Source organism: Ceratotherium simum, chromosome 6 (genome assembly GCF_057802395.1).
Source record: "Ceratotherium simum simum isolate JZ-2026a chromosome 6, ASM5780239v1, whole genome shotgun sequence".
Classification (NCBI taxonomy): domain Eukaryota; kingdom Metazoa; phylum Chordata; class Mammalia; order Perissodactyla; family Rhinocerotidae; genus Ceratotherium; species Ceratotherium simum.
The window spans coordinates 22,579,038-22,605,124 of record NC_141905.1 but is presented as its reverse complement, the minus strand read 5'-3'; the positions used below and the strand labels follow the sequence as shown (position 1 = coordinate 22,605,124).

Genomic DNA, 26,087 nt, shown 5'->3' with positions numbered 1-26,087 from the left:
TGAAGGTATTTTTAAAGTCAAATGAAGGTACCACTTCTTTCACTTGGTACTGACAAATTTTTACTGCCATCCAACGTGACGCTTAGTGGCCAATCAAGAGAGGCAGGGTCTTTTAAGGGCAACTGAGACCCGGGGAGTGCCAGAAATGTTTGCACGTCTCAAATGAGAGACAGCGTTTCCTTTACAGCTGCTGAAATTGAGGTATTATGAGGAGAGAGAGGACTGCCAACTGGGAAATGTCTGCTTTTTCACAAATTGGGAAACCTTCGACTGGAATGTTTGGTTGCTGATTAGGCAAGATCTCTCATGTGTATTAAGATGCCATGAACAGAGAAAATAAACAGTGCCTTCAAATAAGAACCCCTAACTGATGTTGCTTAAGAATCTGGCGTTTATCACTGTTCTTGAGTTCTGAAACATCAACATAAGCACGAAGGTCTATGCATTCTCAATGATGTGGTTATGCTAGCGCCAATTATTAGCACTAACCAGAGCTGCTGCCGTCCTTAAAGCAGGGCAACATCTAGCAACCAAAGGAAATGAGCATTAGAGCTCCTGAGGTGCCCTGCTTTCATCCCACCAGGAGAGGCATTAAGACACAGAGCAGCCTTTCCATAAGCAGGTTTTGTGACTGTGCGGTTCTCACATGGGCAACTCCATAAAGTAGTTCTAGGGAGCTGCAAGGAATTACTGATCCAGGCCCCCAATAGGAGATTGAGGTGTGTATCTAAAGAAGCTCCATAATCCATTTTCTTCTCTTCTTCCTGGACACACAGCTAGACTAGTTCCTAGCCTGTGTGGCTGAGCCCCGGACACCAGAGTGTGTGGAAGTGTGGTGCGCTCCCACAACCACTCCCTGGGGTGCCCTTCATGCTCTTTTCCCCTTCTGGTTGGCTGCAGCTGAGGGGGAGTAGACTGAATGGTGGCCCCCAAAAAGATACGTCCACATCCTAACCCCCGGAACCTGTGCAGGTGACCTTATTTGGAAAAAGGATCTTTGCAAATTAAATTAGGCATCTCAAGCTGAGATCATTCTGGGTTAACCAGGTGGGACCTAAATCCAACGACATGTGTTCTTCTAAGAGACAGAAAACACAGAGGAGAGGAGAAAGCCATGTGAAGATGGAGGCAGAGACTAGAGTCGCACTAACTTAAGCCAAGGAACACCTCGAGCCATGAGAAGCTGGGAAAGGCAAGGAAGGACTCTCCCCTAGGGCCCTCAGAGGAAGCAGGGCCCTGCCGACCTCGATTTTGGACTTCTGCCTCCAGAAGTGTGACAGAATAAAATTCTGTTGTTTGCAGCCACCACATTTGTGGTAATTTGTTACAACAGCCCTAGGAAACTAACATAGGAAGTCACCCCCAGGGTGAACACAGAGGCCTCAGGATGGAGATGGCAGACTTGCAGTTAGCCTGCGTCCTTGAGTGACTGCACAGAGCACCCCTACCGACCCCTTCACTGCCTCCCAAGCACGGTTAGATGACGTTGGCAAGGAATACACCTCTCTTGTGCTTGAGACCCCTTTTTCATTCTATATGTTACAAAGTAAAAAATATAGTTTTACAGTAAAAAAATATTACTTCAACTTTATTCATTAATGATCCTCCAAAGCAAAGCTAACTGATAAAATACATATTAAATCAAGGAGACGTTCTGCGGAAGCAAGGGATGAGTGTTCTGGAACTCTTTGCTTTTTACCTAAAGATTCTTGTTTCTTAAGCCTAAAAATAGATATTATGACATCAAGGATGTTGCTATTGTGAATCAAGCTGGGAAACATGATGTTATTGAATCAAGACCGAGCCTGGGGCTTGACAGGTGTTGAAGAAATTGACAACTTGGGTTCCTATTCTGGATTCTTACCTTCTCTGTTCCAATGCTCAGATTAGGGAGGGAGAATTACCTAGCAGTGAATAAACTGGGCTCTGGAACTATCTTACCTGGGTTTAAATTCCACTTATCAGTTATCTCAACTCCTTAATTTCTGTCTCAGTTTCCTCATCTGCAAAATGGGAATAACAGTGCTGGAGTTGGAGGAGGCTAATACATTTTATCCCTCCCCAACCACATTTTGAAACAAACGAGAGGCAAAGCAGCCAGCCATATGGGGACAAAATTTTGAGTCTTTCATTGACTAAGGCTGGCTGGAGGGAGTAGCTCAGCCATGTGGTTACTGAGGTAGACTTGTGCTGGGTCAACCAGGCAAGGCTGGGACTATGCTTCCCCAAACTCCCTTCCAGGTATGGTGAAGGTCTGAGTTGGCCACGGGAGAATCTCTGCATGATCCAGAAGGTGGAGCCATGCAGCATGTTTGGGCCCAGCAGTCCAGTGCAGGGCCAGGCACTGCTGCAGCTCATGCACGTCATGCTGAGCAGTAGGCTCACCGACTGGCATGAGGCACTAGCCCCCACTGGATCTCTTCCTTCAGCTTCCTCAAACCCTGGGCCAAGCATGTGCAGCTTCAAGAAAGCACAACTTCTTCTGCAGGTCACTCCATCACTACACTCGGGAGCCCGGAGGCAGCAAGAGACAGGTGCAGGTTCCATGCTGTCCCTGTGGGTACCAGTTTATCCCCACTGGTTCCAGTTCACCCTTGCTCTCTCCCATTTCACATCCATCTTTCCTTCCAACTGCCCCCTGCTGCCTACAGGTCCAGCAGCATACAAAGTAGCAACAGACTTGTGCAGACTGGTGAGCCAGCTCCCACAGCTGAGTGAGGTCAAACCCGTGCAATAAATGCCTTCTGCTGTTTCGCTCACGTGGTTGTTTCTCTGACCAACTTCCTAATATTAAACTGCAGAGTGAGACACTTATCCATCCAGAAGCAGGGACTGCACTGCTAAGACCAGAGCATATGCTCTCCGTAGGGAGCAGAGAAAGGCCCAGAGTGCTCCCCTCTGGGGGTCCATCACCTGCACACAGAGTGGGAACTACCTCACAGCTGTGAGAGCTGGGAGGATGTGCGGGAGCTCCTCGTGCCCACACGCTGCTGCTCTTGATGCTTTTGCTGGGATTCCTTTCATGCTCCCTCTTATTTCTCTAGCTTTGCACCTCATCACCATGCTAAAAAAAATCATTCCTACTGACTCCCAGATCTGCTTTCTTAACTGCCTATCATTTATGCTTTTCCTTTCTCCCCCTATAGCTAACCTTTTTTTTTTGGTGAGGAAGATCGGCCCTGAGCTAACATCTATTGCCAATCCTCCTCCATTTTTCCCCCCTTTTCTCCCCAAAGCCCCAGTAGATAGTTGTATGTCATAGTTGCACATCCTTCTAGTTGCTGTATGTGGGACGTGGCCTCAGCATGGCCGGAGAAGCTCCAGTAGATAGTTGTATGTCGTAGTTGCACATCCTTCTAGTTGCTGTATGTGGGACGCGGCCTCAGCATGGCCGGAGAAGCGGTGTGTCCGTGCGCGCCCGGGATCTGAACCCGGGCTGTCAGTAGCGGAGCGGAGCGCAAGCACTTAACAACTAAGCCACGGGGCCGGCCCCTCTATAGCTAACCTTTAAACAAAGAGGAGACTGTGATGTAAAGAAATGCAAAGCTAGAGGAATAAGCACAGCTGCGTTGGTATCACTGTTAAGCTGAAAGGGCAGATGCCACAGCTAAGCACAAGTGCTCTACATGCATGTGCAAGTATGCGACTTAACGAACCAACTACATGCTTTTAATACCTCTTTCCAATACTCTCAACTCTTTCTCCTCCCTACCTCCAGGATTAACTTGCCAAGAAGGGTGGGCCTGCTGACTTCTATGGGACGGTGCATTTGTTATCCTCCCATGGAACAGAACTCCCACGCATCTAAAGGCAGGTTCCATGACAGACAGGGCCCTTCCAGGAGGTGTGAAAGAGAGGCACTACCCAAAAGGAAATGTGTGTCATCACAGGGCACAAACAAGGAGTATCTAACTTGTGCTGAATTCACAAATAAAAGGTACACATGCTCTTGGCAGACACTTCTTTATTTAGGAAATAAATCTTCCCTACTGGTTCTAGTTCCTGACAGAGGTCTGAGTGATGAGCAAGATCAGAAGCACTGTTCTTAAATACCTCGTGAAGAATGGAGAACCACCACTTTACAGCCTCTTTCAGAAAGTCAATAAACGTACAGTTATTTCACCTCAGAGAAGGGTGTTTCCACACAATATGGTCTCTCCACTGCAGTTAGTTGCCTCCAACTGCAGGACCAGGAAGACAACTTTTTATATTCATACCTATAGATTTACTCTAATCATATTTTAGAAATCAGCTCTTCCTAAGATTTACAGTAAAAATAAAAAATTTGCTCTGTAAACTATAGTAGAAAGTTTCAAATGTCTTAAAAACTATCTTCCATACAATGGAAAAAGGCTTTTGTGTTCTTTTGGGTGAGAGAAGACCCAAATATGCTGAGAGAGCTGCATTGGCATGTTGCTGGAGATGAGTGGAAGCACTTTGCTGCAGAGGCCGGTAAGAGAACAGAGCCACTTTCTTCCCTCTGGGCCCCAGTCCAACTTTCCTCTCCCCTCGGGCTTGTCCCAGATACTTAAGGCTGTTCTGCTGTTGCCTGGTCCTTGGCGGTGACAACAAGCTCCATGAGAGCTGCAAAACTTTTTATGTCCTTTGTTTGGAGCCCCATCTTTTGTATCTGCAAAGGCCATGAGAATGAACTAAGTTACTACAATTTAAGCTGAATGTGGAAAAAAATACCCTTATAAAAAAAAACAAAATATCCATCCCCACCTTCTACTAAATCAGAAAAAGTTCCCTAAAGACTGGTTGAACATTTTTTCTTTAGAGCCAAGGATTTATTTATTGTAAAACTTTAATTTTGGGGCCAAACACTTGGCATTCTGAGAAGCTAATATGTTAATTTATCTCAGTCCATGAAATCAGGTTCTTACCAGGATAAGAGCCTCTTTTGTGGACTGGAAAAGAAAATTCACACTAGAAGAAATAATAAAGTGAGCTATTTTTTTAAGTGAAGAATTTTCAAAAAAGGATTGTTCTGAGCTCTTAATTTCTTAACATGTCATCCACAATCTTTTCTGAGAATTTGACGAACTGAAAACACTTTGGCTTAGCAACTACCGTGGATTATTTTGGCAATTGAGACATAGCACACCAGGTTCCCTCTTTTGTTTAACAACAACACATGCACACACACATATGCACACATACACACGCACACACAGGAAGATCTGGAAAAGTCTACACCAAATATTTAGTATTTGCTAGTGTGCTGTGGTTCATTCTGCGGACTGGGATGGAGGAGGGTCTTGTCTTTTCCTTTTCCCCATCTTCCCTCCCATCCCTCCCTCTTTCTTTTGCTTATTTGCTCTTCATGATCTATAACAAACTTTCTTGCTTGTAAAAAGTTTTTAAGTTTCTCTTGTGAATTAAAGAAACAGGCAATGGACTTTTGCCAGGATATATCTCTAAATTCACCTCAAAGCAGAAAAATTTTGATTTTCAGTGATGATCCTGATGTGTAAAAGAGAGTCCTTAGGGGGCTAGAAAGCCAAGCATCTTCTAATGGAAATTTTACAATTTCACTTCTTTTTCTTAGCAAAAAGGTCTTCCTTGAGGATCTACTGCTATATAGTAAATCTAAACACTTTAGAAAGCCAGTTTCTGAACATCTTACAGTTTTATGATACTCAAGAAAGTCACCTCAGTGAGAATGAAAGGCCTTGCATGTAATTCCTATCTGCCTCCTAAGTACATTCATTTACACTGATATTCATCCACCTCATGACTCTAACATCTACGTTTTACAGAAAACCTACAAAACCCAGGCAGAGAAGCAAAAAAGTTGTGTTCCGATGATTTCTCAAGTACCACAGTGAGAAATCGGTGGGCTAATGCTTTGCTAATTATTCTAAGCCAAACTAACAAATATTTCAAAAGACCCTGATTTGGCACTGATTACACATCAGGCACTCTCCAGGGAGTGGACCAAAAAGACACCATCTCTGTGAGCTCATACTCCAGTGGGCTTTGTGAACATGTGTGCCAGTGAACCAAGCCAATGTCAACTGCACCAGAGATCAATTCATCAAGGTTCAACAAGTCAATTTTCAGTATTCTTCTATCTTTTCTTTCTCATAATTCCTAGATGCAAATCTCTGACCTTTGAAAGTATTTTGAGGCCCTGGCTCTTTTTTCGAGCACCCGGGGAATGTACTCCCTAGCCCCCCAGCAGCATTTCTGGCTCACATGAACCACCAGGAGACTGCTGAGCCCTCAGAATGCGGTTTCAGACTCGCTGGAACTGATGACAGTTCATGGGTTACCTGCTCTCCTAAGTATTCAACATCCAAGGCCAACTGCAGCCTGATTTTGTCGTCATCACTCATGCCGCCACCACTGGAACCAACGGGGTTGGCAGGAGTGGTTTTTCTGGCTTGTTTTAGCCTTTTCAGGCTCTCCTCCATTTTCTTCACAGAGTTCAGGACATCTGACACAGTTTCATAGTACCTTAAGCACAAAACACATTTACTGGTGAAATAGACTCATTTGTATACAACACCAAATAGACTAACTGGCTTTGTGTACCAAAAAAGATTTTTTAAGACAAAAATTGATTTCTAATAGAAAAAAAAAAAAAAAAAAAATCAACCATGGTAAATATTTAATGTTTCTTAAAATTGAAAGATAAATAGGGTCTTGATCCTCTAGCACTCTATTCTCTCAGAACTTAAGAAATAGGTACATGGATTTTGTTTAAAATTTTAGTCCTAAACACTAAGAAAATCATAGGCCAAATTGTTTTTCCTCTATCAAGGGTGAACATCTATAGCTCATTCCCCAAATGCAAGTAACAAATTCATTTACAATTAGTTCTAGGAACAGTTCATCTTTTAAAGAGTAAAAGCACTTCAAAATTTTAAATAAAACTGCCTTCAAAATATTACAATTATATATTATATTAATATTATAATTATATTCCAAATTACAAATGAGTTACTTCTCAAAACTTTGTTTGTAAGATGGTTACTTGGCATTTGGAATACATTTGCCCACAAAAACAATATTATTATTCATTGTTATGTTCTAAATTAACCCACAAATGCACTTACGTCATAAGTTATTGAAATAAATAAAATACTACTGCAAAATTGATAATTAAACAAAATTCAAGAATAAAATTGAATAGTAAACTTTCTGACATAACTCAAGCTGGCACTTGGGCAAAGTAGATTTAATTAGAAATGGAGACATTCAACCACAGTGATTCTGAAGATCTCCTCTATTTTCAAGGATTTTAGGGTTTTAAACACCAATCCTTTATGAGTTGTAATTACACTTCAAAATAGCTTTTCTCTTCCTTGATTACAATGGTCTCATCAATGTTAAGTCCTTTGGTTATCCAGCACTATCAGAGTCATTTTGGACTGAGAAAGCTGAGGAGAGAAAAAATCTAAAGGAAACAATGTGCCTGGACTTGTACAATGATACCTGCATGAAATGGCATTAAGGGTAGTAAAAGGCAGGCATGCCCAGGGGGAGCATGGAATGTGCCTGGACCCCCAGAAGGTACACAGCCTGGGAGATGCCAGGGCCAGCGTGAGCCCCAGCTAGCCAGAGGCAGGCGGCTCAAAGCCTTGGGCAGGCGAGTACAGCAAGCACAGCTCACTGTCAACATAGACAGGAAGGGACTGAGCACCTACACCCTTACTTGTCCAGCAACAAAACGATTTGATGTTCTTACTACCCTATCTACAAGCAACCTGTGATGGTCTTAGTGGTCTCTGACTCAAGGCTTTTCTAAGAAAGTCTGGAGTATCTACATTTAAGTTACTTACTTATGAGTGCTCTCAGAGAGCGCACCTTCTAACCACTGCTGAATTCTGGGCTGTTTGAGCTTATCCTTGTGCCCACTCTGAAGCTGGTAAAATGGCCTCAGAGCACTGTCCACATAAGAGGAAGCTGTAGATGGCACCTCCTGGAATAATGTTGGTAGGGGTTATAGATGCACAGAAAAAAAATAAAAGACAGCAAGCTACTTAAACTTCAAGTTCAAAAGGATACTACCCACGTACCAGTTTTAAGACATGTACCACCTCCATCCCTCCCAAAAAGTAACAATAATATTGTCTACAGAAAGGCACCTGGAGAACAGGAGAGAGTCAAGAAGAGTAGGCAAGGGAAGATGTTGGGAGCCCAAGTGGATTCAGATGCTGGGCCAGCACCAACAGCTAGCTACCTAAGGCGCTGCTTCCCGTAATTTCACATCCATGCTAATCACAGGGTGACCTCATTAAATTCTGGCTCTGATGTGATGTGTGTATATGGGGGAGGGCTGGGGAGGGGTAGGGGTAGGGGTAGGGGGCTGAGTTTTGAGATTGTGCATTTCTAAAAAGTTCCCACCAGATGATGCTAATCCTGCTGGTCAACAGACCACCATTTGAGAAGCAAGGATCTCTGGTGAGTAACTTCACTTTTCTTAATTTTGGTTTCTTCATTTATAAATAAAGGACACTAGCACCCACTTTGTAGGAGGACTAATGAGAGTGTACGTAAGGTTTTTAGCACAGTGTCTGATCCAAAATGCAAGCACTCAGTAAATATAACATCCTATTGAATAGAAAGGGAAAGTTGGTAGATTACTAAAAGAAAAATAATGTATTCGGCAATATAAAATAGGTCTCTCTTTCCCACTTCCAAGTGGGAGCTTCAAGTCAGACCAGAAAGAGAAAATTAGGTGACAAGGTATTTTTGCTAGAACTGGTAATTCTATCACATGTCCCACATTTTAAAAGGAAAAGGAGAGCAGCCATAGAGGAGATTAGCTCAATCCTAGTTCAGCAGTGACAAGCCACTCACTGCATCCAGAACACCGCTTCGGACGGGAAGATTAATGCAAACAGCAGACAAGGCCGCCACACTTAGCACTCAACAAAGAGTCTGGCCCTAAACCAGGTGTGTTTGTAGGAACCCCAGGGATATTCCAAAACAGCACAATGTCTTAGGAGAGTTTCACAGTTCCTGAGAATAATTTCGGTAGTAAACTGCCTAAAATCCAACTCTACACCCGGGAAAAAGAAAATTAAGTGAGATCTAACAAGAATGAAATAAGCATAAACGCATGAAAATGAGAGTTCAGCAGGGAAAACTGAAACACTGGTAAAAACAAATTCCCCAAATCACCATTCCATAAAATGAGCAAACAAGAGAATTTGACTTTAAACCAGTGTTCGCACAATTTTTCATCTTATAAATGGATTTAATATTTCTTAATGCAGCCTTTCAAATCTTATCCAGTAAAAGAACAGGAGAAAGCAGGTACTTCCAATGACAATATGACGGGATCAAAATAAATTCAGATTTTTTCAAATACAAGATCTGAAGACAAAGTACAGGACTTACAAATATTTTGTTAAACTACTTTCTTTTGAAAATACTGTCTTTCCTTAAGGTCAAAAGAGTCCAGAAAAAGTTCATCCTGCCCAAGTGCCACAGTCTAAGAGAAGTCTGACCACCCACTGTGCAGTGCCCTCTCACAGATACAGTCGATCTGACTGGGACAGATGAAGTCTGCCTCAGGCGACCCCTGGGAACCTATTTCTGTCTCTCACTCAATCACCTCATCCCTCTTTCGCTTTCCTAAAATATATTTCCCCACCCTAAAATTCTTTCCAGTGAATGATGCTGACCTTATTGGTTCTTCTGTAAAGCCGAGGAATTTCCAGGGCACTTTTCAGGTAACTGAAGCAAGACTCACTCAGGTCCTGGACGATCCTGTTGCTCAAGGAAGGCAGACAGGCTGACAGAGACAGCTGGGAGTCCTCCAGGGCTGCTGCTGAGACAGGAAGGTTGTGCTGAATCACTGTTTAGGCCCAGATGTGAATTTTATCTTAACTACTGTCATAGTATTTAGATAGCATACTACAACTAATCAAATCAAATTAAGAAAAGTAAACAAAATACCTCATTTAGGGAAGTTATAATCACAGAACAGAATACAGAAACAACCAAGGATTTACAATTAGAGAAGAAAATGGTAGTTTACATATATCCTACAGTCTCTAAAATTTTATTTTAAATTATTTCTTATTCAAAGATTTGCTGAGTCTAAAGATTCGTTTTTACCTGAGATGGAAGAAAAATTCTTAAAGCCAATCGTTTCAAGTTTTGGCTTGATTGTTTCCAAGAGTTCTGGAAGCTGAAATAAACATGCACTTTATATATTCAGTCACTTTTTATAAACCAAAGGAAGAGGCAATTCTATTTGCATCTAAAACTCTAGAATACTGTTAATGAATGATAAAACTAAACTCAGGACTTTCAGCAATTTTCATGAGAAGAAAGCAAAATTCTTAATGCTTTCACTATACAAGAATCCAACAACATGGGAAACAGCAGTTTCATGGCTATTAACAGGCCCAGAGAATACATAAAATCATTTTCTATTCTGTGGCTTTTCTCAGCACCAAAAAAGCTCATGATAAAGACTGTATTCTTGCTCAAAACGTACGTTATTTGTCCAAGCACCAGAAAATATTTAGATTTGAGGAAAGCAGAATTATGTATCAGAGCACTTAAACACAAATTTATCCTATCAAGTTCTCTTAATGGTAAAAGCAAAAACATGGGACCTATACAGAGAAAATAGAGGAAGTTTTAACAGTTTAGCACTTTCAAAGTATAGCTGAAAATAAAATGTTACCAAACATTTGGGTAAGTGAATTAGAAATAACTAAAATCCAACTCATTAGAGATGGTGCCTGCACAGAATAAGTTGAGCTAATGAAAAAAAGTGGAGCATGGCTTGCTCTGAGCTTGTAACATCACTACTGAAATAGAAACAGAGGCCCCAGGTTAACACAATACTAGACTAGACTGGTAAGCAAGGAGGGAGAGAGCACAGCTGTCAGGGAAAGTTGGAGAGACACCAAGATGTTCACCTTGTTCCCTTGGGCCCCACAATTCTAAGCCCCATGAAGCCAGATGGTGTCATGTCTTTGCACATACTACTTTCTGTGAAAACACTGAACTTAGAAGTCTTAGAAGTCTTCTAAGACACAGGCTTACCTGCTCCTGAAGCTTGTCCAGGTCTGCAACCACATACACAAGTTGAGTACTGGAAATGGAAACTACAGGCTTTGTTTCAGGAGGACCACTTCCTTGGTCTTCATTGTTTCCTTGTGCAATGGAAGGGTCTTTGTTACCAGTTACCAAAGGCTTTTTAATATCCTTGACGCTTTCATTAGAGATGGGCCTGAGTAAAAGCTGAGACAGGATTTCAATGATTAAATACTTTTCCACTAGCAAGATACATGAGCATTTATACATGTGGGTCACCAACTCACGATTAAATGCTAGCTGCACAAAGTATTCAGTTTATGTTTACTAAAGAAAGAATACAGTAGCATCTCTCTCCAGGCAGGTGTGAAGAACTGAGAGAAATCGAAACAAACTACAACCCCATGTACATTTACCCTCCTTGAATTCACACCTAATTTCTGGTGATAAAAAGTAACAGGTAAACAAAATAACAGGTCCATAAACCAAAGGAAAACTAATTTTTGGAACACCACAGATTTTTAAAAATTAATTAACTATATTAGGTAAATAATTTACTGGATTGACTTAATTAACGTAATAATTAATAAGGATAAAAAAAATCAAAATCCGAACCACATTACGCTTCAAATAATAGAAACAACAAAAGTATTATTTGCATAATGTATTGTTACAAGGGAAAAACCAAAGAGAAGTACACTAGCATCAAGAAAAGAATGGAATAATGACCATTCAAGGCAAAATAATTTATTAGACATAGAAGAAAAAGAATTCCTGGCTAGCAAGAACGTATGACTTAGCAGGCTCAAGCCTAACAAGAATCATACCAACACCACTGTGTCCCAGGAATCGCACAGTGGTCTTCAGAAACGGCTGGATGGACCAGGGTGCTCTGCTAACACCCTTCCGAGCAGAGGGAAGGAAAAAGCGAAGGAGGAAATTAACTCCCACTGAGCTCCCATTATCTGCCAGGCACTTCTGTCAACAGTTTGTGAGTCAACAAATTTCTCTTTACTTCTCATGACAACCAGGTACAGAAGCTGTTTTCCTACTTCACAGATGATGAATCTGAGATTCATAGAGCTAATTTCCCCAAATCAAAAACTGACAGAGCCAAGGTTTGATTTTGTCTGACTCAAAGCCTGTGCTCTTTCCATTAAAACACTCTGCAAGAAGACAACCGGTTCCCCCTACTCCAGTTAACAAAGATTGTATTCCTTTCAATGGATGATATCATCATGTTGTCTTTCTTAGAACTTACACATAGATCTCATTTTCATACTCAGCACATTGCAATGACCAGGGTGCATGTCTGTCTGTCACTTGAGACTGTCCATGAAGGCAGGACATCTCTGAGACCAAGACGCTGACACAGGACCTGGTGGAGCCTGGGTGCTCAGCACTGAACTGTACAAACACTCCTGTGGCTTTATGCATAATATCTAATAATCTTCACAGGCACGTGGACATTTAATATATTCAACTATTTGAAAACGGAAAAAGTAGGATATTCTGAAATGAAGGAAAGATTAATTTTACTAACTTTTAATCTCGATGATCATATGATTTTTTAAACTTCTAAATATTAACTATTAACATATGTTTGTTTTTATTTCTAATTATTTTCATTAAAATGAGCATCTTTGTTTTAATTTGAAGGCACCTCCAAGATGCTGGTTTTGAGAAGGGAAGAAGAGCGCGTCTGTCAGCGTGGTGCTTTTCAACAAGACAAAGCACTGAATATGCGATAAGAACCACCCCTAAAGGCAACACTTGCCAGAGTAAGAAGGAAACACAAACAGAGCTAGAGACAAACTGGAGAAGTTAGCCTACTGCTGTCCGCTGAATTCACCTCTTGTGACAACACGGCCTTTTAAAATCTTAGCGGATTTATCTTAATGTATCTTTAGGTCTTATCAGTCTTGATTACAGACGAGCCAGCACTCACCTCGTTGACAAACACGGAGTACCGGGCTAAAATCTGCAGTGTGAGTCTCCACAGACGATGCGTCAGCGACGGCAAGAACAGCTCGTCTGACCAACACCTCTGAAGACTGCTCCATGTTCTATGAGAAGCCAAGAGGCAATACGAACTTCCAGCTAGAGAAAAAACATACATTTAAGGACTCTTAGTCAATCAAGGGCTAAAATGTCATATTTTCAATATATAACTTGAGAGTGAAGAAAGTGGCAGTCTGAAGAGCTATTATGTGGTCAGCAAAGCTGCAGGTGGAGGCAACATGAATGACCAAGCGGCCATCACCCACGTTACCACAGCATCTCTCACGGCAAAGGGATTTTCTAATTTTACATGATTCCACCTCCCAGGCATTTGATAAATATTAAACATATATAGCATTCAGAAATAATTTGTTAATAAGTACCTTATGCCAAGTCAACAAAGACAAGCCAGAATGGCAGTCACTTGCAAGAGTTTAAACTTTAGTTTTGAATTTGTCCTGTTTCACTTCTCTTCCCCTACCTGAACATACTATTTATATCTAGGAAGTCAATTACATATGACCATTTTTGGCAAAGATAAATGAAAACTTAACTTTGAGGCTAAAATAGTGTGGTTCAGATTGACTTAGCTGCATGTAAGGAAACAGAAATTTAAGTGCAGCAGCCTAGAGACCTATGTGGCTATAGAAATAGCCATATATTATGTGAGTGGCCTTTGGGAATGACTACAACATAACACAAGCTTAATGAGGCTGTGAGGAATGCAAACATGTCTGCAAAGTCTGCATACTGACCACTGTCATCTGCCCAGTGTCCCAGGACTGGGGCCAAGGGCTAGGGAGGCCTGGGGCATGAGCCTCAGCTATAAGTCATCCCCTGGGAGAGAAGGGCCATCCTGACCCTTTACCTCAGCCTGGGAGGAAAGCCAATCATAGCCAGTTTGCTATAAAAAGGGTTGATCCCTTCAGCACACCACGGGCTATATCCACTTGATATGTTATATTCAGGAACGAAAATGAGGTCTGCTTCCTATATTCTTAAATCATCCTTTTTATCATCTCTACAAAACAAGAAGCTCTATAAACCAAAAGTTTAATTTCTTTTTGCCTCTTTAAAAAAAAAGAAGTTAAACTAAGTCTTTAAGGTATAACTTACTGTATGATAGGAAAAGGTGAAAGTACCCTAGGGGTATTAAGGTCTAGATGACTTGGTGAGCTTAATTAACTCATTTAGTGACATCTTCTCATTTACCACTTTAAGGAAGTTACCTGGAGCATCATGCAGTATATCTGTAAGCGCTGCTTCTAAGGATCCCGCTATTTCTCTAAATCTGAGATAAAAAAACAAGAGAGCAAATTAGCGTTGACGACTGTTAGATGCCTCTGTGTCCATTCTCCCTTCTTCCTAAGTAACAGGAACTCCTGTTAAGTTCAATGCTCTTAGAGATGCCCAACCAGCCCTGGAATGCCAATTCTCCCAGACATTTTTACTAAGCAAGAAATAAACTTATCTTGATTAAGCCACTGTTATGTAGGAGGGGTTTCTCTGTTATTTGCAGCTGATCTGAATCACAACTAACCCCTTGGCTTTCAAACTAAACAAACCTCCTATCAAGAAGTCATTTCTGGCTAGCCCCACCTGGCTATGATCATGTCATCACCTTGTGGCCATAGACTGTGGTTTCTCCAATCCATCTGTATTAGCATTATCGCAGGAAAGTAATGTCCCCAAACTAAGAAATGGGAAAGCTGTATTCTGTATCTTTGTTTGTAGCTTGAGAAAAATCACGAAGTAGACAGTAAAACTAGAACAACTCATTGGTTGGTGCTCTGTGAATTTCTGCTGGCCCTCTCATGCTGTCATGGTACAGGCCCCACTGTACTGCTGCTCAGTATCTACACCACTGCTTCATTTTTTTTTTCTGTTGACAGCTGGCTCACCTGGCATCTCAGATCATCCTGTCACAGACTTCTGTTTTAATAACTGATATGGACACATTTTTACAACTTTGTGAAACTGTCTATATATTTAGTTTTTAAACTAGCTGCTTATGTAGTATTCTGTTTCCCAACTATATAACTCTTCTATTTTCATACCTTCTGTAACAGCACACTTTTTTCACCTGCTAATTCCCTCGCTACCAATAAATTCTGACGTATGCTTAAGAACAATTTATCTAAATGATAATTTTAGGTTTTTGAGAGCACATATGTGCTGTTTAAAAGCAGTTCAGAGACTGAGCTTAAGGAAATTGTCTGAAGAATAAAAAGGACAGCATTTCAGACAAAAAGTAGCAGCCCTGCCCTCAACAAGGGTGTAATACAGCTGAGAGCTGAAGACTAGAAGCCTGCCCTGGACCATTAGAACTAGCTGGTTTCCTGCAGCTTCCTATATGCTACATGGAAGGAAAGGAACTCTCCAATTGCCTAGTGAAGTTTGTAAAAGTGTAGAATCTCCAAGCTGCAGCTGAGAGGCACAGAGGGAACAAGTGACAGATAGAAAAGTGGCACAAGAGAAGACAGCACTGGAGACTAACCCAAGAACAGCAGCAAAAAGAAGAGAAGAGAAAAGGGACTACTCTGCAGCTGGTAGAGCAAACCAGCACTAGATCTCAACCTCACACCCCTAATTCCACCTTTTTTCAAAATCTACAGAAAATATAGGAAGTAACCTCCAATACAGAAAAGGCCTGAAAGTTAACACAGCATTGTGTATAGTAGGGAAAAACCGGAAGCAACCTAAAAGGCCCCAAGTAAGGGAATGGTTAGGATATTCATCCTAGAATGCAGTGTGAAAAGCAGTCAGCTTGAAGCTATATAGCAATGAGCAAAAATAGGTATAACTTAGTAGTAAGTAACGACACGGATATAAAATTATATGTGCATTTATGATAATTCTGAAAAACATACAAACGGAAAGTACAAGAACCAAATGCAGCAGACACCCTGGTCCCAGTGCACTTCAAAGACGTTGTGACTGTGTACGACCAAATGGAAAGATCCATGAAAGCGAAACTGCCTGAATCCCTTGACACAGTGGTGCCTCCAGGAGCCTGGCACCAGCCCCCCAGGCGGCTTTGCTGGGCAGTAACTCTGGGAGTGAAGTGATAAGTCATATGTCCCCTTGGAAAATGGCAAAAAGGAGAGAGGATACTTTGGTGAAACTTGAAAAACTGTGCTGTAGTTTTCACATGTATATGGAATATCATACTCTGGATAGGATATTTGTAAGAAAGGCAACTCCAAATACAAACATTTCTCAATTCTTAAATTTGGGTTTGGAGAAGATCTCTAGACATATTCCTCCATGCATGCCACAGGTCTACAATAATACAAAAGTACTCATATAAAAATAAAAATGGGGGACCGGCCCCATGGCTTAGCAGTTAAGTGAGCACGCTCCGCTACTGGCAGCCCGGGGTTTGGATCCCAGGCGCGCACCTACGCACCACTTGTTGGGCCATGCTGAGGCAGTGTCCCACATACAGCAACTAGAAGGATGTGCAACTATGATATACAACTATCTACTGGGGCTTTGGGGAAAAAAAGGAGGAGGATTGGCCTGGATGTTAGCTCAGGGCTGATCTTCCTCAAAAAATAAATAAATAAATTAAAAAAAAAAAAAAAAGTGGTAATAAGAAGAGTTATGGGGGCCGGCTCAGTGGCGCGGCAGTTAAGTGCGCACGCTCAGCTTCGGTGGCCCGGGGTTCATGCGTTTGGACCCCAGGTGTGCACTGACGCACCGCGTGTCAAGGCATGCTGTGGCGGCATCCCAAGAGAAAGATGGGCACAGATGTTAGCCCAGGGCCAACCTTCCTCAGCCAAAAAGAGGAGGATTGGCATTGGATGTTAGCTCAGGGCTAGTCCTCCCCACAAAAAAAAAAAATGGTAATAAGAAGAGTTATGGGCATTGCTTTTGCTGCTGGGTAGTGGCAGAAACACCGTAGGGCACAGCTCCACTTTGTGCAGAAGCACACCTGAGGAGAGCAGGGGGGAAGGGAAAGCACGTCAATACTGGATAGATTCTACGTCATAAAGGAGCAGATATACTATGTTCAGAATGTACTGAATATAATATTTATAGTACAGACATGTGAATGTTCTGGGAGTATATAACATTCTAGAAAGATTTCAATTAAAAAAGACCTAAAACTTAGCCTTTGGCATTTAAGGTGCTAACACTAGTTTTCAGGAAGCCATTGATTCACTACAAGTTGAGACTGTTTTGGTCACATTTGCATTTATTTTCTTCCTATGAGAAACTAAGTCCTAAACCTACTTTCCAATGCTCCTGTAAGAACAAATGAAATGTGGACACAGCAGGCTATCAGAACAGTGAGGGGATACAGACGTGTTCACAGAATGGTGGTGGGGGGGGTGGTGTTGCTTTCTTTCCTGAAGAAGAGTGTGACACAGACATACAGTCAGATCCAGGAGCATAAGCCTGTTACTGAGAGGGCAATATTAATACTTCTTCTGAGAAACATGTCAGAACATTATCACCCCACTGGCTTTCAGGCTTACTTTAAATGACCCTGAGGTGAATCAGATAACAATGCAACTCTGACCTTAATCTTGTTTGCAGAACTTTTTGTCATCCCTCAGAGTAAATAATCCAACACCTGATAAAAATCAATAGAACAGTCCTACAAAGTATTAACTTGAATTTATTTTTTAAATGGAAAAACAAATATATCGAAAACAAGTTCCACATTTCATAACTCAAACATAATTTTTAAAAATTTAAAATAAAATTTTCTTAAATTTGAAATATTTAAATTCAAATAAGCATTTGAATGTTTAAAGCTAAGATCTGGTCAAGGTCAAAAAACCCTTCAGAAAACTGCTGGCTGAGTTTCAACATAGTTGAAGGCTAAATGACCAGCTCTGAGAGAACATGTAATGAGAAGAGAACCCACTGAGGTGAGGCTGTGTGTGCCATCACTGTGGGGCTCAGCCTGGCAAACCCAGAGCAGGGGCTGGAAGCAGCCCGGAGGAGCTCCAGGAGGTGGGGTGACAGTACAAGATTACTAAGCATGGGGTCATGGGATCTGGGGGAAACAACTAGGAAAGAGGAGTTTGGAGACAGCAAGCAGCAGCATGTAATGTGAAGGCGTTAGATAGCTAAAGCAATCTAACTCCAAACTTGGACTTCAAAAGAAATGGTAAAATTTAAACATTATTTTTCTATTGCAATCTTATACTGTAAAATGATGCTTTACTATTTTAAACTCTGCTCATGAATCAAAAGGGCTTCTTGCTCTGGCGTGATCTTTATTATTGTTTAACAATTATTTCCAATGCAGTCAGTGAATATCTTGGATGAACAAATCCTTAATTTCCTACTGAAAGACAACATACATGATGATGTAACCTTGGAAAATTAAGCATAAAGCACAGTATTAAATGTGAAAGGGCACCTTACTAACATTCTGACAACTGTGACTTCATTATCAAAAGATGATTACATACATTCTCAATCACGGCAAGCTGTTATAATCAAGGTACCCGATTCTTAATATATTTCCCTCTCTCTAATTTTTCCTCAGACTCTGAGGAAAAGGACTGCATCGTAGTTAATGAAAGAATCCAGCAATTTAAGCAAAAAGTCTATGATTCTTTAAAGAGCATTTCAACTAAAATGTTCTAGTTTACATCATTCTATGGAGGAACTTACCATGACCTCACTCAAGAGAATCTGCAAAAATGGGTATAATGACCTATTTTTCTAGTGAAACATATGTTGTTAAGGGTTTATCCTAAATCCATTATTTGAGGCAGATGATGAGAAAGGGAAAACGGAAAGAAGATTGCTGTATAACTCCTACTTTCTCTACCTCTTCATGATGGACGAGAGAATTCGTGGGAATGAAGCTGGGCTTGGAGTCTAGCTCATTCCAAGCCCAGTGTTCTGAGCTCTCTAATTACCTCAAAATAAAACTTTCTTGTTGTCACGCCAGCCAGAACTTTGGCAATCATGATACTTCTTGTAAATTTGCACTTTAAATTTTGTTTCCCAAAGAATAGTATAATGATCACAAAGGAGGGGCTAGCGGGGTAACACCCTTAACTGGTATTCAAATTCTATTTTAGAAAGGTAGAGGAGGGGTGAATAAATTACTGACCTTATTTGAAAATAAACAGGCAAGTTCCACTTATTATTGAAGCTGTGATAGGCAGGATGTGCTCTTAATCTTTTTACACTGGCCTGTGATCCACATTGCCGTTCAAATGTTCTTACAAAATCCATACTTACGGTATATTTCTAAAATAAGAACAAACAGGTGGAATTTTCATTGTAAGCAGACTAACCAGAACTAGGAGCATATACTGAAAACTATAATCAAGATAAAGAAGGTCAACATGTAGAAACATAGTTTCTAGAGCTGATAGGGACCTTTAGGGACCTTCCCTCCAAGGTCGCCACCTGAAGATCAGGTAATGCGTGAAGCGGTTACACGTCATGCTCAAGGGCTTATGTGGCCAGCCCATCTGGAAGCCCAGGTTATTTATTCTAAGTCTAGAGCTCTTTAAATGACAGTGCTCATATTCTCGGGCACCCCTAACCCCATCCATTGGAATCAAAAGACATGGTGCATTAGGTGGCATAATTTTCATTGCCTCTCCAGAAGAAGTAGAAAATTTTAAAAAGGAAAGAATCAAACTATGTGAGTAATTACATTATTTTTATAGACAAGACAGCACAAAAACAGACAGGAGAATCTAACAGCACCAGTAGAGCTGCAGCTAATACTTATTTAACATTTACCATCTCCACACTGTGCTTAAAATTGTACTATTTAATTTTACCCACAAAACTACTCTACCAGGTAACTACTATCATTACCAACCCCCATTTTGCAAATGCTTAGGCTCTTCTGTTTAGGCTCAGAGAGAATATGCCCAAAAGACAAGGCTAGGAAATAGAGAAAACAGAACACTGGTCAGTTGGCAGAAAAGAGCTGCAGCTGCTATAATGCACATACCTGCCTCTCGTGGGTATCTATCCCTAAGCCCCCAGGCTCTAGGGAGAACACTGCTGGACTCTCCATATACTCACTAGGAGGGGCTCAAGTCCAGGTCATCAAACCCAGCAACCTAAACATGCTGATCTCTGTGCTTATACAGGAATTTTAGTGCTGTAAAAACTAAAGGTTTTAAATTTTTTTCAACTGGTTTTGAGCAACACTTATGGAATCCTGAGTGTGGTCTAGGTGTGTGGAGTTGAGACAAAGAAAGGTATTATTCATCCCTTTTGGGATAAAACTATGCCTCTGCATATAATGGATGCTAAAGGAATACAAGCATATTTCCCTCTTCACAAGAAGCATGTCACATTAAAGCCAAAAGCATTTTTTGAAAAAAATTGATAGATACTTGCTGGAAACTGTACTCACAAACATTAAGTATTGCTTTAGAATTCTAAAATCAGAGTTCTATTAGAAAGCTTCATTTCTGAGCTGAAACATCTCCTGAGTCTAACATGATCAATATGATTCTCTAACGAATACAGCAAAATGTAAAGGGTCTTAAATTGCTAATGCATAAGACTGTTATTTCACTATGCATATGGTATCTAGTTTTAAAAGTCCTACTTTTTAAAATCACAAAAACCATTGTCACACAATTTATTGAAAATGATACAGAGTAATCATATTGTTCAACATACTGTAACATAGGGCAATTAGCCAAGAGAACAGATAAGTGGTATTTCTGGGACAATAAAGCTTCAAATTTATTGGCCTATTTTTAAGTCTATCAGGCCTCAGGCTCACCATACTTACCTTGTGCCTCTCTACACTTTAAAAATTAATAAGTAAATTGACCAAGCAGATTAGAAAAAGAAGCAAGTAGAACTTCTAAAAATGATAATTAGGATAATTAAAATTGGAAACTCAATGTACAGGGGAAAAAAGACTTTAGACACAACTGAAGAAGGAATTAGTGACCTAGAAGACTGATCCCAAGAAATTATCCAGAATGCAGCACAGAAACAAAGATAAAAAAATATAAAAGTGAATTTAGGAAACATAAAGGATAAAGTGAGGAGATCTAATCAAGAGTTCTAGAAGGAAATAATAGAAGAATGGGAGAGAAGCACAATTAAAGAGATAAGGGATAAAAATGTTCCAGAACTGATAAAAGATGCCAATCCTCAAATTCAGGAAACTCAACAAATCCCAAATACAATAAATAAAAAGAAGCCACACTAGACATACCATAATGAAACAGCATATCAAAGTCACAGAGAAGATTTTAAATGCAGCCAGATATAAAAGGCATTAACTACAGAGAAATCACAATTCAATTAACAGCTAATTTCATAAGAGAAGTCAAAGACAATGTTCAAAGTACAGAGAATTCTATTTCCAGCAAAATTACCCTTCAAACACAAAAGCAATAAAGTTATTTTCAGACAAACACAAACACACACACACACACAAAATGAAGTTTATTATCAGCAGCCCGTTACTAAAAAGTTGCCTCCCAGATGAATTTCAGGGAGAAGGAAAATGATCCAAGAAGGAATATCTAACATCCAAGAAGGAACAGTAAGCAAAGGAAATGATAAACATGCAGGATAATTCTGAGAGAATGATGACCATGAAAATAATGCCTTATTCTGGGGATAAAAAAATTTAAAATAGAAATAAGACCCTGGAAACAATAATATATACTATGGAATGGGGTGATTGGTATTAAAGTGCTCTAAGTATCCCGTACTGTTCGGGAGGCTAAGGAACACCAATGAACTTTTAGATTCTGTTAAGTAACTACTAAGATTACTTAATACGCACAGAAATAAAGGACAGAATTCCAAATTAGTAGAGAAAAAACACAGAATAATCCCTAAAAGCCCAAAATACAAAGAAGGTGGAAAAGGAAGGAAGAAAAGAAGGGAGGAAGAAAAGAAGGGAGGAAGGAAACGAGGGAAGAAAAGTGGGAGAAATAGAAAGTACAAAATAAGACCCAAATATATCAGTAATTACAATCATTGCAAATTTAATAAATTACCTAATTAAAAGACAAAGATTATCATATTGAATAAAAAAATCAAAATCAAGGGAAGGAGGAGGAGCATAAGCCCGAAGAGGTTGAGCAACACAGGCAGTAAGCCGGAAAGCTAGCACAAGAGTCTTTATTCTTCACCATGATGCTATGCACTGCCTTAAAAAAATGGTACAACAGAAAATCAACATATGAATTTACTTGTGAAATATCAACCATGAAATCTTTTTTTTTTTTTTTGTGGTGAGGAAGATCAGCTCTGAGCTAACATCCATGCCAATCCTCTTTTTGCTGAGGAAGACTGGCCCTGGGCTAACATCTGTGCCCATCTTCCTCTACTTTATATGGGACACCAACACAGCATGGCTTGACAAGTGGTGCATCGGTGTGCGCCTGGGATCCAAACCCGGGCCACCAGCAGCGGCGGAGCGCGCGCACTTAACTGCTATGTCACGGGGCCAGCCCCTCAACCATGAAATCTTTTAAGTGATAATTTTTTTTTAAAGTAAATATTAGGGCCTCCAAATCTTTTAAATTATATAGGACATTTATATACTACATTTTAAAATCCTATCAGTACTTTTTACAGTAGAGATATATAAACTTAATTTTTCATGGAAAACAACTGCAAAGAGACTGGTCCTTACAATCTCTTTTAAAAAGTTAGTGAGCGGGGCCGGCCCCGTGGTGTAGCAGTTAAGTGTGCGCGCTCCACTGCTGGCGCCCTGGGTTGGGATCCCAGGCGCGCACCAACACACTGCTTGTCAGGCCATGCTGTGCCGGCGTCCCACATAAAGTGGAGGAAGATCGGCATGGATGTTAGCTCAGGGCCAGTCTTCCTCAGCAAAAAGAGGAAGATTGGCATGGATGTTAGCTCAGGGCTGATCTTCCTCACACACACACAAAAAAAAGTTAGTGAGAACAACAGGGGTGATGTCAGCATCATGGCAGAGTGAGCTGTTCCCTTAGTCTCCCCCCTCTAAGTTACAACCTAACAGACATTCATGAACCAACAGGGGATTCCCTACACAGCACAATAGGACGTCTGAGAGATCCACACAGCCATACACCTGAAGCTGGGGGTACGGGATCCCCAGGAAGCAATGGAAGGAGGAGAGCAGATCCTTTCCCAGTCCCCAGTAGCAGCGATCTAGGTCGCAGGTCGTCACACAGTAGCCAAAACGTTCCTGCAAAAGGAGGTGGGGGAGCAGGCAGGCCTGCCCACAATGCCTTCACTTTCAGAGTTGCAGCCCAGCGCGCAGGAATGCTCCACACCGAGTGGCATGGCTCAGCGACCACATGGGCGCCCCCACCAAGCACAGCAGCCCAGATGAACTGTCCATGAGAGCAGAGTACCCCTCCCCTCCCATCCAACACAACAATTCGGCCGGGCCCCCGGCCAAGGTTCTGCACCAGAGCACCTGCATGTCTGTGTGTGATCCGCCAAGTGGCTGCAGCCGGCGGGCAAATGCACACAAGCCCTATCCGCACAACTTCCAGCAGACACGGCGGGTTCAGAAAACACAGCTCCTACCCACCCCCCAGTGGTGGCAGGTGGAATCAGCGACCTGATACTACCACTATGCACCAGTAAGGGATCACTTCCTCAAATACCATGAAGAACTCCAATAACACTTCAGAGCAGAAGGAAAAAGACAAGTCTCCAGAAACCAATCCTGAAGTCACAGAAATTTATAATCTAAATGACAGAGAATTCAAAATAGTTGTCATAAAGAAACTGAATGAGTTACAAGAAAACTCAGACACACAGTTCAATGAACTCAGGAATAAAATTAATGAACAGAAGAAATACTTCACCAAAGAGACTGAAGCTCTTAAAAAAAAAACCCAAACAGAAATTCTAGAGATGAACAACACAATGAATGAGATAAAAAGCAATCTAAAACAGAACTGATGTTATGGAGGACAGAATTAGTAATTTAGAGGACAGAAATATGGAAATGCTTCAGTTGGAGGAGGAGAGAGAAATAAGACTTTAAAAAAATGAATAAGGGGCCGGCCCTGTGGCACAAGCGGTTAAGTGCACGCGCTGTGCTGCGGTGGCCGGGGCTTTGTCGGTTCGGATCCTGGGCACGCACCAAAGCACCACCTGTCAAGCCATGCTGTGGCGGCATCCCATATAAAGTGGAGGAAGATGGGCATGGATGTTAGCCCAGGGCCAGTATTCCTCAGCAAAAAAAGAGGACGATTGGCAGATGTTAGCTCAGGGCCAATCTTCCTCACAAAAAAAAAATGAATAAATACTTTGAGAAATATCTGACTCAATTATGATATGCAACATAAGGATTATAGGTATTTCAGAGGGAGAAAGGAGCAAAGAGATTGTTCAAAGAAATAATAGCTGAGAACTTCCCAAACCTGGGGAAGGAATTGGACTTAAAAGTACATGAAGCCAATAGAACTCCTAATTACATCAATGCAAAAAGGCCTTCTCCAAGGTCTATATTATTAAAACTGTCAAAAGTCAATGACAAAGAAAAAAATATTAAGGGCAGCAAGGCAAAAGAGAATAACTTACAAAGGAACCCCTAACAGGCTTTCAGTGGATTTCTCGGCAGAAACCTCACAGGCTAGGAGAGAGTGGAATGATATATTCAAAATACTGAAAGACAAAACCTTTCAGCCAAGAATGCTCTATCCAGTGAAACTATCCTTCAGGGATGATGAATAAATAAAGGTTTTCCCAGATAAACAAAAGCTGAGGGAGTTCATTGCCACTAGACCTCCCTTACAAGAAATAATCAAGGATGCCCTCATACCTGAAACAAAAAAGCAAAGGTTTAAAAAGCCTTGAGCAAGGAGATAAACACAGACTAAATCATAAAATTGCAGCTCTCTATCAGAACAGGTTAACAAACACTTAATTACAACGTTAAAGATAAAGGGAAGGAAAGCATCAAAACTAACCATAAACACTTCATTTTAGCACAAACTCACAACACAAAATGGAATAATTTGTGATAATGACTTAGATGGGGAAGGGGAAAGGGATGGAACCTGCTTAGGTTCATGGAGATAAGCGGCTATCGGAAAATGGACTATCTCCTTTCTGAGATCTTTTACACAAACCTCATGGTGACCACTAAACAAAAAATCAGAGCAGAGACACAATTCATAAATAAAGAGAAAACTGAGAAAACCATCACAGAAAACCACCAAGCTGAAATGACAGTCAGAAATATAAGGGAAGAAAAACAGGGAAATATAGAACAACCGGAAAACAAGAGAGAAAATGGCAGTATTAAGCCCTCATATAGCAATAATCACTCTAAATGTAAATGGATTGAATTCTCAAATCAAAAGACACAGAGTGTCTGGATGGATTAAAAAACAAGAGCCAACAATATGCTGCCTCCAGGGAACATATCTCAGCTCTAAAGACAAACAAAGGCTCAGAGTAAAGGGATAGATGACAATACTCCAAGCAAATGGCAAGCAGAAGAAAGCAGGTGTTGAAATACTTATATCAGACAAAGCAGACTTCAAGATAAGAAAGACAGTAAGAGACAAAGAGGGGGAGTATATAATGCTAAAAGGGATATTCCACCAAGAGGAAGTGTTATATTCATAACAGTTATGAATATATATACACCTAATGCTGAAGCATCAAAGTATATAAAGCAACTATTAACAGACCTAAAGGGAGAAACTAGCAGCAAAACAATAATAGTAGGGGACCTCAACACCCCACTTACATCAATGGACAATTCATCCAGACAGAAAGTCAAAAAGGAAATAGTGGATTTAAATGAAAAGCCAGACCAGATGGACTTAATAGATATATATAGAACATTCCATCCAAAAACATAGAATATACATTCTTCTCAAGTGCACATGGAACATTCTCAAAGATAGACCTTATGCTGGGAAAGTCACAAATATGTGGAAACTAAACAACATGCTACTGAACAACCATTGGGTCAATGAAGAAATCAAAGGGGAAATCAAAACATAGACAAATGAAAATGGAAAAGCACCATACCAACTCTTGCGGGATGCAGCAAAAGCAATGCTCAGGGGGAATTCACAGTAATAAAGGCCCACCTCAACAAACAAGAAAAATCTCAAATAGGTAATCTTAAACTA

At 40.8% G+C, this 26,087-nt stretch overlaps 1 protein-coding gene across 3 annotated transcripts in view; it reads right to left on the bottom strand.

Annotated features, from left to right (window-relative positions):
• Positions 1-3,947: 3,947 nt before the first annotated feature.
• Positions 3,948-26,087, bottom strand: part of COG2 (component of oligomeric golgi complex 2) — a 58,174-nt gene continuing 36,034 nt past the window's right edge. For 2 of the 3 annotated variants that reach the window (XM_087431973.1, XM_014784786.2), the window contains 9 exons: positions 19,097-19,236; positions 14,241-14,302; positions 12,959-13,110; positions 11,020-11,217; positions 10,078-10,150; positions 9,642-9,787; positions 7,791-7,930; positions 6,279-6,462; positions 3,948-4,630 (listed from right to left, as the gene is read on the bottom strand). In XM_087431973.1, coding sequence (XP_087288099.1) covers positions 4,529-4,630; positions 6,279-6,462; positions 7,791-7,930; positions 9,642-9,787; positions 10,078-10,150; positions 11,020-11,217; positions 12,959-13,110; positions 14,241-14,302; positions 19,097-19,236 — 1,197 coding nt within the window. In that variant the 3' untranslated portion in view covers positions 3,948-4,528. The remainder of the gene's footprint in view (positions 4,631-6,278; positions 6,463-7,790; positions 7,931-9,641; positions 9,788-10,077; positions 10,151-11,019; positions 11,218-12,958; positions 13,111-14,240; positions 14,303-19,096; positions 19,237-26,087) is intronic. The other variant, XM_004426888.2, reaches the window with a different exon arrangement.